Genomic DNA, 11,895 nt, shown 5'->3' on the forward strand with positions numbered 1-11,895 from the left:
CGCCAATCTTGGTACTCTGAACTTTAACCACTGGGCCACCCTGCCCAGTAAATAAAATAAGATATCATCAATAAATAAGACAAGGACATTCTAATCAGAGACTATTCTACATGGAAAAAACATACAACGCTCTATCTGGGATGAAAACATGATGCTGTATTTGGGGAAAGTTTACCTAAATTATCGCTCTCACTAGAATATCGTTACAACGGAAGACATAACGTGAGTCTATCATTGACTGGGCGAGTAACTGGTCATAAATGGTCACAAGGTTATTATAACAACGGAAGACATTAGACGAGCTTATCATTGACTTCATTGGCTGAGAACTGTTTAGGCAGGGGCACTAGAACGTCGTGGCCTGAGAAGATCTCACACGAGTTTATCATAGACCGAGTAACTGGTCATGTAGAGGCCTTTAGCAGAGTTGCAATTGCAGCAGTCCCTGTTATTGTTGAGCGCGTTATAGAGGATGGTGTGGAGGTTGTGCAGAAGGTCTTTGCCATGCACGGAGTGAGCTATGCTGTGCAGCCACTGAGCACGACGCCACGACCGCACGTTGGTGCACGTCACGACACGTAACAGAACGCTCTTTACGACCTCTTCGTCTATCCTGCCCACGTCACGACTGAACACCGACACGACGTCGTTACCGGACCTGCAGACCTGCACGATCCTGTGAGCAGCGTAGTTTTGTAGGCGCGTCAAGCCGTACATGTGGCAGGCGTGTAGGAGTTCAACGTACGAGCTCAGGGATATACAAGACAGGGCAGAGCAAGTACAGCCATACAGGTGGTGCACGATGGCCTTCAGGCTCTCAGGACCGACCGAACCAACCCTCACGACCCCGTCAGTGGACTCTTTCCATCCTTGGTCACCCAACATGGCCGCCCAAGCCTCACTGGCCTCCCGCAGGACAGACCGGTGGGCGCGAATGCCTCTCGCGTTTCCAGAGGTCTGTGAATTATCTTCAACAACTTCGTTACCTGCTATAGAAACTTTCGGTTTTTGCGTGGAACTTTGGTCGGCATCGAGGGTAACAATGGATTTGGGTTCTTTACCAGTGTTTACTTGTACAGAATCACCACACTTTAGTATGTTAGAAGCACCGCAAGGCATCGCCTCATCGCGATCATGGCAGTCCATGTCACTGAGTTCCTCTTCGCTGTACTCGTCCTGGAGGAAGTTTTCAGGACCTGAATCATCTTCCATTTCTATCTCATTGCTGTCAATGCTTTCGAGAACTACATCGTGATCGCTAAGTTCAGACCACAAGCAACGGCCGTGATTGAATTTAGTGTGTGATGAATTTACATTGGGAGAATTTATACTCGGTGTTTTGTGGTTGGCTTTCGGGGCAGTTTTCAAAAATGAAATTTCTGGATGAGACTTTTCCTCTCCACATTCGCTGTCCGATGCTGAGATCAAGCACATGGTGCAGGTTGTACCGCGAGTTGCAGTTAAGGAAAGCTGCACAGAAAAACACAACAGATATCTTTAAATAACCCCATACCCCTTTGCGTGTAGTGGTCCTTAAAATTGCATAATTTAAATGTCAACATTTTACAACACAGTTAATTTCGGACAATTATAGCGTCTGTGTGAAAGATTACATTTTTTCATAAAAATTGAATAGGCTCCGGCTATATCCGGAGCTAATTAGTTAGGCTTTCTGTTCCACAAGTTGTATATATCCAAGCGCGCTTCCCAAGTCTGCCGAAGACTTGCACTTTCCTCAAGAAGTTGCCAGCAGTTTGCTCAAGGGCTTAAATTTCAGTCTAAGTTAAATTGCTCAAAACACGAGTGAAATTTCTCCTCGCTGATAATCTCAAATATATGAATTTGTGAAAGTTTATGTTTGTTCACGTGTTGTTCATGGCGCTGTAATCATATAGGGGCTGTTAGTGCGCGTATCGCTGATACCTATCACGTCGGGGTGTTTCCAGGGAATAATTTTTCTTTTAGTGCAGTCATCATGAGATATAGAAATAGAGGGGTTGAATTAGATTAAACATTTAAAATTTCATTTAACACGTTGACTAAGATTGCTTCATCTTGTACTATTATTTCACTTTTTGTACTTTTTTTAAGCAGGGTTGCCAGACGGTCATTTTTTCCGGACAAATTCCGTGATTTAGTTTTTCTCAATTGCGTTGGCCGGCTAAAATTTATGATAGGGGTACTTCCTAATTAAATTTTAAATACTGCAAAAAGAAAATAAATGGAATTTTTATGGCGGAACCTACAAATAAACTAGTATACATTGAATTAGCGGCCTTTTTTGGCCTTTTTTGTTCTCGGATTTGGCCGATTTTAGGCAACCTGAATTATGTACCACTACCTCCTGGAGAAATACATTTCGTGGTACACATATGTACCAATACGTAGTCAACGTGTTAAACTTGTTGAGTGGTATTTTTTCAGAAGAAAATGAAAAAATTGTAAATATTTATACCATATCAAGATTTATAAAGTTTCTCACGTCGAGGGTTTTGGCGAGGGCGTGTAGAGCAGCGGCCGCGTAGATGTAGCGCACTGATGAAGGCGACTCGTTCTCGGAGAGAACGTTGAAGATATCCTGCAGACCTCCTAACTGTATCAACAGCTTCTGCAGCAACAGCGGACATCTGTAGCAACAGTTAGTGTACCAGTGAAATTAATACTTATGCCTTACCACACACTTGGTATTTGGTAAGATAGTGATCGACAAGATTGTTGTACGATAAATTTGTCATGTTTCGATGTTGAACCACAACACGATTTTCAACAGCATAATTAACATTTTAATTCCATGCAATATTAGATAAATTGCTGGAAAAACACAAGAAATGGTGGCCTGACATTTTTTTGAGAAAAATAACGTCCAATCTCACCTCGCAACGTGAGGTATATTAAGAGAACAAGTTTCTCTAACATAGGCAGGGGCATTTGGACTCAGCCTGTTGCGGGCTTCTTGGCTGCCGTACTGATGCACGTGGCCGAAAAAATTTAGCACGTTGCTAAGAAACGCCTCACCGCCAGCCACGAGTAGCAGGCACTGGCTGCACCTCTTCGCAATTCCCGCACATTTTACGCTGCGTCCATCTGAAGCCTTGGGTTCTGATTGAGAAGTAGTGACTTTTCTTTTTGTATCACAGGCACAACTTTCATCACAAGCAGAACTTGTATCACAGGCTGTACAATCGGAAGCCATGCTGGTAGTCGAGTTGTGCTTTTTCTCAGAGGAGTTTGAAGTGAGGCGATTTTCGTTAAAAGAGACTTTGCACAAGTCTCTTCCACTGACACAGCAAGGGCAGATGCATTTCATAAGCTCGCTGTTGGCGACTATGTTACTCTCGCACAATTGCACACCCACGTACGCGGGGAAATAAGTGTCAAGGAGTCCCTGGATGCTGCATGGCGTCCTGAGGTACGAATAGGCGGTCAACCAAACATTCATCATTATCATTATAACAGTAATACAAATATTGACAAGGAGGACAAATAGGGAAAATTTATGCTGTGCAACACATTTCTTCAATATGGCAAATCTATACTGAACCACATTAATTTTAGCAATAGATAAAATACCTCTACATAAAACGTTAGGGAGAGTTACTTGGTGATGGTGGAGAGGAGTCGCGTGGCGGCGGGGTGCACGCGATGGCAGTGCCGCAGATAAAGCATTACTCGGGGCAGGAACTCCTGACACACGCTCCCCAGCGCCTCCTGAATCTCACACACCTGCGCCATACAAACAATAAATTTCTATTGAAGTTCTGCTGCTAGACGTGATCAAGGAGAATTCGAGGATTATTTCAATAGTACTATATTAAGGTAACAGTAACAAATACAACATAAATTCTCTCAATGTTACAGACTGCCATGGACATGGCGGAAAGTCATACATGAATAATATACCTGAGAAATATTTCGGACAATAACTTCAAGATGACGTAAGCAAGACTCCAAATCTTCCTGGGGACGGTCGGCTTCATCGTTTTCTGCTTCAAGTGGCTTTTTCTCTGGAATTTTAGTCGTGGTCGTATCGCTACCTCCTAATTTGCCTTTTAAAGCTCCTTTAGAAAGCAAACTTCCCCCCGAACCAGAAGGTCTCTGAAGTGGTAAAATGTTATCGAGCACACCACTTTGGATAATGAAAGGGTCTAACTGCTGTAAACGTGATTGTAATTGTTTAGGATAGAATAATTTAAACTGGATCCTTCAATTTGTCATTAAATACTCAAGTTTTTAAAATTACACAGTAATTGGTACCTTAGGAAATTACCGATATTTATGATTTAAGCAAATCACACAACCATACTCACGGAAATGTTCTTAGACGTGGCCAGAGCTGATGGTCGCGCATTTGATGCATTGCCCAAGCTGTCTTTATTAACAGTAATATGACCAGTTTCATTGCCTTGATCACTTGTTCCAGAGATGGATGAGATTGATTCATTGGCTTTAGCTCTCTTACCGACCCGAAATTTGATATGATTGAACTCGCGTACAAGAACACTCTTAAGTTGCTGCTTAGTCTTGAATTCGTCTTCAATAGTCGGTTTTGAACTGGATGCATCTTCTAGGTTATCTTTCTGGATCCTAGTTTTATCAGAATTACATAATGATGGTGCATTGTTCACATCACTTCTACTAATAGAATTCAAAAAGCCAAGGGAAGACTCGTCCTTGCCTGAATCACTAACGTCCCCGGGAGACAACTCGGCGGGGTCATCAAAGATGCTCGGAATTGCAGCGACTTTCGAGTCAGGTTCCGAGGAGCGACGTTCACGGGTTTGCTTACTCCTTTGAAACTTGACGCGATTCATGGCCTGAGTGTCGACAACTGTTTCTGTGTTCGTCATCTGAGATAATGATGTTTTTGAAATTACAGGATCCTCAAACATTGGGCTATCAATATCAAAATCCTGTTGAAGCGGCTTCACTGCAGTGCACTGCACTTCTACTTGAGCATACTTTTGATGACGGTTGCAATAGTTACTGACTTTGGTTTTGGACGATGAATTCGGTGAATCGATTAAAGATGATTCTCCAGAACCCATTTGCACGTTATTAATAGATTGGTCTGTCAACAAGTCTGACTCCAGTAACTTTTTTGTAACTTCTTCTGCAAGGTGCGATGTTTCATCAGTTTCACTCTCTCTCACGCTGCGATGTCCACTTTTAATTTGAGGTCTATCCTCATTTATGCTACTGTCAAATTCACTATCTGCCAGTTTCTCAGTAGATTTTAGAGGAATCAACAAAGAACTAGAAGCTGCTCCCAAGTCTTTGAATTTTTTCAGGCTGCTTCTTGTTGGATTGTCAGACCCACTCCTGCCTCTCTTTAAGTTGACAGACAAGGAACAATTCAAAGTAGTTTGAGGTACAGACTCAGCCTTTCTTTCGACTGCAACAGAAGCACTAGTCAGATCTCCTGGCAGATATGGCTCGGGGCGACACACAGAAGAACAGGAGGAAGACTTTACAGTTTTAGGGGAGACACTTGATGAGCAAGATGCTTGAAAGGGTGCAGAAGATGATGAACCTGAAGATAAGTTTGACGGAGAACAAGCAGGCGAATATGAGGAAGAATAAGCCGGCGAGATTGATGAAGAATGAGCAGGCGAATAAGATGAAGAATGAGCAGCTGAATATGATGGCGAATGAGTAGGTGAATATGAAGATGAATGAGACGGTGAGCTCCAGCCACCAAAAGGTGATGAACCGCCAGGTTTGATGGGTGAGTATGCAGTCAAGTGCGGTGGAGAAGATGACGGAGAGGTGATGGGCTGGAAAAAAGGCGACGGGATGGGTGAAATTGAAGTTGATCGTTCCTTGTGTCTTCTTCTTGATGGAGGAGAGTATGGAGTGTAGACAAACAGAGGTCTGTCATAGGGACTGGAGGGAGGAGATACGGGAGCGAGGGGATGAACTAGAGGAGGGGATAGAGAGCGTGAATTTCGTCCATTTCTTTGATTTTCTGGGACACAAGATCCATCAACAATGAGTTTCAAATTTGCTGAACGACTGACTCGACTAGAATTATGAGACACTGTGCCGCTATTGCTGTTATTACAGCTTGAGGCAGCTCTGCCGCTGTCGCCTCCTTGCTTCCCATTAAGTAACTTGACTTGATGCGCACAGCACGACGCTTCAACATAAGGAAGTCTGCTATTCTGGTACCGTGCAAAAGCCGCGTCAAAATGCAAGCACAACGCAGTTAGAATTTTTGCAGCAAGGCAGTGCTTGAAGACCTGAAAAATTATAAAATTGTACATTGCACTGAGGAGGATTCAAAACATTTTACAATTCATTTCTAAAATCCGTTGGTGGTCCTTCGTGCATCCAACAGTATAGACCTATTAAGTAGTCACACATGAACATAAAAGGAAATATACTCCTACACTAACCTATAGTGAGGATATTTTCTCCTCGTATGCCTGTGAATGAACGATGAAAACCGACCAACTCCAATAGACCACTTCCTCACCATCTCCTGAATTCCATTATTGCACTCGAGTGCAAGAAGAGAACTTAATATTTTTTTCTGCATCCTTGCGACGCCGGCGTCTTCCTCGTCATCGTACGTTTGGCTGCCGTCGTCAGGAGATTGAGGGTCGCCTTTGAGCAGCACGCCGACGAGCGGCTTGATGCCACCAGCATCAACCACCTGCAGCCACACCAGGGCCACGTTCGAGCGACTCAATGGGTCACCAGGCTCCAGTGAACCGTCACACAGGGTGCATAGGCCCGATACAACCTTCTCTGGCAACATGCCTACAAATGACAATCAAATAATATTGGATATATATATATGAGCAACTATGGAGGAAATGTGAAATATAGTATTGACACTGGATCAGAGTAGTTTCTTTCTTTATAAGTAACAGTACCGTATTTAGTTAAATATCGCACGAAAATTCATTAGGATAAAGCAAATGTATTTTCAAGAATCTTGGATTTCTAAGAAAATTTGGAAATATTTTTTCTAATTTATCCGACTAGGAAATACATGAAATTCTTATTATGAATTGCAAGCTACTTGGTGAGCTCCTAACATATTAGGAGCAACTAGGCACTAAAATTTTTGCTTAAACTGCAGAAGTCTGGGCCTCGCCCTACCTTCAAAACTAATTATTTCAGCAACGAGAGCAGTGGCTGCCTTGCTCCCAAATAAAGCCTTGAGAAGTCGGACTCTCAATGCAGGAAGATTAGCGCTAGCACGCACACTGGCGTCGTTTTTGTCGCTGGCTCTACTGGATGCGACCCACGTATGACGCGCGCTGCCCATTTTCTGCTGCGTGGCCAGGGTCGCCAGCTTTACCAGGTTCAGCACCACGCGCACCGTGTTGCTATGGACGACTGCGCATGCGCGGTTGTCTTGCCACACACGCAATAGCAGATTCAACTCCTTCGTTCCATCCAGCAGCTTATTAGTATATAAATAGACATGAACATTAGTATGAACATGTAAATCCAGTCATATAACAGGTCTTCAATAAGAATGCTGTACTGAAACAAGCTCCTGTGCCTCCCTTGATATGTATAGCTTATTATCAGTATTTAGATTAGACGCAATAGAAAATAGAGGATACCTAAATCATGAACTAAAAACTTAGATCACGTGAAATGCTCATAATCAATGAGCACTGTGAAGGATGGTATCCCAGATATGTTACGAATTTCTCCAAGAAAGCAAATCCATTCAAAATATGAGCTCAACAAAATAACCAACAAATTGACAATAGGTATTTCAGAGATGAAGTTACCTGCACTAGCGCATCTTGCTGCTGCAAGGAGCTGTAGGTCGCTAAGATGCGCACGGCTGACGCTTGGAGGTCAGGGCAAGCCAGTCCCACATTGCACACGGTCACGAGTCCTTTGGCTCTTAGCACTGCCTCACAGCAGTCACCCCAGCATGACACTAAGCTGTCAACACATGACAGTCCTTTCACGGAAAATGTGGCAGAGCAGTTTAAACAGCTACAGTAGGTGTCAACATATTTCATAAAGATAAACAAATTAAATCATTAATTGCAAGACATGATGATCTGAGATCAGCATGTAAAGTTCAATTGACAAGCATGTAAAGCTAGTCTGCTAGAAACGAGCCTTAGCACCCACATACCGAATTGCATTTAGCAAGGTTTTATGAAAGGAAGCATCTTCAGAAGTAGGCTTAAGAAGCGCTTGAAGAAGATGTTTAGGTCCTTCATATCTAATGAACATCTGGCGGTTCCAGCCAGGCAGCTGAACCATGAATGCAGTCGCTCTTACTGCACGTTCGGCAATTAGCTGCTCTCCGCAGAGAAGCAGTGGCAGCACAAAACGAACTGCTTTGTAGCCTTCACACTGAAATAAGTTATTTTTAACCTTATCATGTGTGCAAAATAACATATGTCTATTGAATGCCTTATATATCTGTCAACTGTGAACATAATATAGAGAAATAAATAATTACAAAGTTGAAAAAATTTGCAGTCAACCACTCTCTATTCATTTGGGTTGTTGCTATGCAGCACAATTTTTACCTGTTTTTTGACAGAGTAATCTTGGAGCATGCTACAGAGGAGACTCATAGCATACAAGAGAATTTTACAACTTTTATTATTAATTTCAGCAACTTGAGGAAGTTGCACAAATTTATAGCTGGTCTCCAACGAGATTGAAGCAGAATTTGAGCTGCAGCTCAGTTCTTTCAGACGCTGCAGGTCTTCAAATTCTAGCTTCTGCACATCAAGGGTACAATCCTCATCTTCACCAACAGTTTTCAAATTAGTTGCACCAACAGTGGCATCAGCTGTCAAGGTGCTGGATGTCTTAGAGAATTGTTTGATCAATTTCAGTAGTTGGGGCACCAAACCAACCTTCCTAAAGGAAAAGGAGGGAGGGAACTACATTATTGGTATGAACAAGCCTGGCATTGTTGATTTCATAGATGCACTTACAACAGCTCAACTTCTAGTTAAGTTTCTTATTTAGGAATCCTGGGACCATTAATTCCTATGCAAAGAAACTGAGAGTCACATCAGCTTAAACAAATTTAAATAAATCAATAAAGCAGCGTGCTAGCAGCCTATCATTAATTCCCATTATTACCTCAGAATTAAATTAAACAAATCTGTAGTAGAATATGATTTGGTGCATTGTTGCTTAAATTAATGAGGTTTTAATTTTTTCAATACTTTTTACACAATACAAAAAGTATGTACTTCATTCCAATTACAATGCACAGTGTATATACAACAATGTTTCAGCTACTATATTATTGACTCACCTAAATACTGGAATATTTGTAGCATCAACTAATCTCTTCTTGATTTCCCTCATTCCTCTTTCTTTCTCAGAATCTGAGCACATCAGTTTCAGAAGGGCTCTTGCTTTTCCTTCTTCCATTCTATATTTATAAATTCTATAGACTAATCTATTGAAATTTTTATGTATGAAGTGGGTTCAGCCTCTGTCTCATTATTCAACAGGTAAGCTACATGAAAGAAGGATGAGAGCTAGCTTTTTCTGGTATGGAAATTCCACTTCTTGTCTTGGTCTTCTGTGAATTGAGCTGAAGTCCAGATATGAAGGTTTCTGTCATCCCAAAAATGCAGTAATGAGTGACAGCACCCATCTGAAAAAAAGTATAGATGTCAAAAAGTATACCGTACATGCAAAATACAAACAAGAAACAATTGGATAAATTTAGATTTAACAAAACTTGCTAAACCCAGACCAAATTTTTTGCTAGATACATCATTACAGATATGTAACAAACTTACCTTAAGATGATTAACAACCCAAATTAAAACAGAAGTTTTCCATTATACCGTATACTTTTAATTTATTTAGAGAAAATAATTACATAAGTAATCACATTCATTCATTACACAGGGAATTATAAAACTGGAGGATTAGGCCTGAAAGAGCAATTTTATGTCATTGCTAACCATTTGCCAACTAATTCTTTGGGTGTAAATAGAACTAAAGATCAACATAATTTACCCACTAAAAAGCTTTTATTGTCAGCTATTCTAATTGTTGATATTATTTTTTTGTTTTTAAAAAAATAAAATAAAAATTTATTATCACAATTTTAGAATTGCTATTTGGTGGTTGAAATATTCAGGATCAAACTAGCCTAGTAACTAAAATCAGTTATGAATAATCACAAGAGTTATAGAAGGGAGGTCTAGTTTGCAGTTTTTCAATGCAATACTCTACTTTTAATAACACATTGGTTACTCACATCAGAATCTGCTCATACTTGTCACTAAAAACCGCATATAACTGGTCAGAAATATGTATGATTTGTATGTTTTGACAACCAAGTAATGACTACAATGCTGTTTTGATCATGCAGTATTGTAGATTTGTAGTTAAATTTTTCTAAATAGATCGTTTCTGTCAAAGGCCAGCAACTTGACCCATTAATGCCAAGCAGTTCCATTTGGAACCAGCAAAAAAATAGATTCATAGTAAAATTTTATGATCAAATAAATATACAATTTGATGCATTGGTTTGATTCATACGGTATCTTATACATATTCTGGCAATGTTTGGTGCTGCTGTGCTGACTGCCACCTGTTCAGTTAACATTCAAATTATATATAAGAACCAGGTGTCAGACAGAATTGCTTGATAGGGTAAACGCGGTATATTCCGACATCGTAGGTAATTCCGTCACCTCTCCAGCTTTTCCTTTATATTAAGCTTTGTTTTAGTTCCATGCGTTCATTGATGGTTGAAATGGTGACGTCATACATTTGAAACACAAGAATTACCTGTTGGTCCTGTCTTACCCCATGCCCGGTCCCATCTTACCCCAGTGGGGTAAGATGGGACCAGCTCACTTTTTTTAATCTGTACAGAAAACTATGTTGTATGCAGAAAGTCTGGGTTGTAGCTTAGAAGCCCATTGCATAACTACACCTTGTGATAGGTTTAGGGTTTTTTATTTATTCATGGTATAGATGCTACATGCTTGTTAGTGATTTCGGTCCTGTCTTACCCCATCTGACTATATCATCATTGACAGTACTATGGCTTATTACCATGGGAGGGGGGGGGTGTCCCTCATAGTTACAAACCAGAGATTTTTTAGAATCAGTTCATTTTTAGTTTCCTCACTTACTCAAGATTTCAACCAATTTCTTATGTATGACAATGATAATGCTGGTATCCATGATACTTTGCTGGTCTACTTATCAGACTCAAAAATGAACTTGAGAAACAGAGGGAGAGGCTAAAAAATTATCTGCTTTGCCACTATGGGCCACTGTCCCTTATTTGGCTTATTATACCCCATCACACGGGAATGGCTGCCATTTTTTTTTAAATGAGATAGCCTAGGCGAATTTTGTCAATTGCGTTTTCAAGCCGATACCTGTGTGCAAGTGCAACTTTTATGTAAGTAAATTTTTTTAATAAAACAAATTTTTTTTTTTGCTCCAGACCTTAGACCTTGGTAGAGGTAGCCTACTTTTCCAAAATCGCACTTTTCACACTTTTTTTCAGCAATTTTTTAAAGATGGTAAATGTTTGATTTCTTAACTAGGTAGGTACGGTAGCTTTATATACATAATACCTAGATAGTAAAAATGTTGAAGTTTACACCACTATTTTTAGTTTTGCAATATTTTGATTAGGGTAAACGCGGTATATTCCATCATCGTGGGTAATTCTGTCACCTCTCTAGCTTTTCCTTTATATTAAGCTTTGTTTTAGCTCCATGCATTTGTTGATGGTTGAAATGATGACGTCATACATTTGTGCGTCAAACTACTGCCAAAACACTAGGTCTTGGCCATCTAGTGGGAAAATATTGAGATCCAAAGAGAGACAATGCACGCTACCCAGTGACATCATCGAAAAATGTGTCAAATTTGACAGTTGACCTTGCTGTACCAAATAGTGAA

General features: G+C 40.7%; 1 protein-coding gene across 1 annotated transcript; it reads right to left on the bottom strand.

Moving 5' to 3' along the window:
• Positions 1-25: 25 nt before the first annotated feature.
• Positions 26-9,914, bottom strand: LOC108671292. The gene is made up of 13 exons (XM_018158800.2): positions 9,759-9,914; positions 9,263-9,610; positions 8,517-8,856; positions 8,114-8,337; positions 7,755-7,914; positions 7,108-7,414; positions 6,476-6,762; positions 4,308-6,239; positions 3,901-4,095; positions 3,599-3,723; positions 2,874-3,404; positions 2,483-2,627; positions 26-1,470 (listed from the first exon to the last, which is right to left on the bottom strand). The coding sequence occupies exons 2-13, from the start codon at positions 9,379-9,381 to the stop codon at positions 373-375; spliced, it is 5,463 nt and encodes a 1,820-aa protein (XP_018014289.1). The 5' UTR covers positions 9,382-9,610; positions 9,759-9,914; the 3' UTR covers positions 26-372.
• Positions 9,915-11,895: the final 1,981 nt, after the last annotated feature.

The sequence above is a fragment of the Hyalella azteca genome, unplaced genomic scaffold, assembly GCF_000764305.2.
Source record: "Hyalella azteca isolate HAZT.00-mixed unplaced genomic scaffold, Hazt_2.0.2 contig2483, whole genome shotgun sequence".
In the NCBI taxonomy this organism is placed as follows: domain Eukaryota; kingdom Metazoa; phylum Arthropoda; class Malacostraca; order Amphipoda; family Hyalellidae; genus Hyalella; species Hyalella azteca.

Bases quoted from the DNA above. Each gene is read 5' to 3' on its own strand.
- LOC108671292 (XM_018158800.2), bottom strand. From the start codon at position 9,381: ATGGAAGAAGGAAAAGCAAGAGCCCTTCTGAAACTGATGTGCTCAGAT. The intron at 6,763-7,107 runs GTAGGGCGAGGC...TGTCATTTGTAG, and splicing joins TGAAATAATTAGTTTTGAAG to GCATGTTGCCAGAGAAGGTT. The intron at 6,240-6,475 runs GTGAGGAAGTGG...ATAATTTTTCAG, and splicing joins ATAATGGAATTCAGGAGATG to GTCTTCAAGCACTGCCTTGC.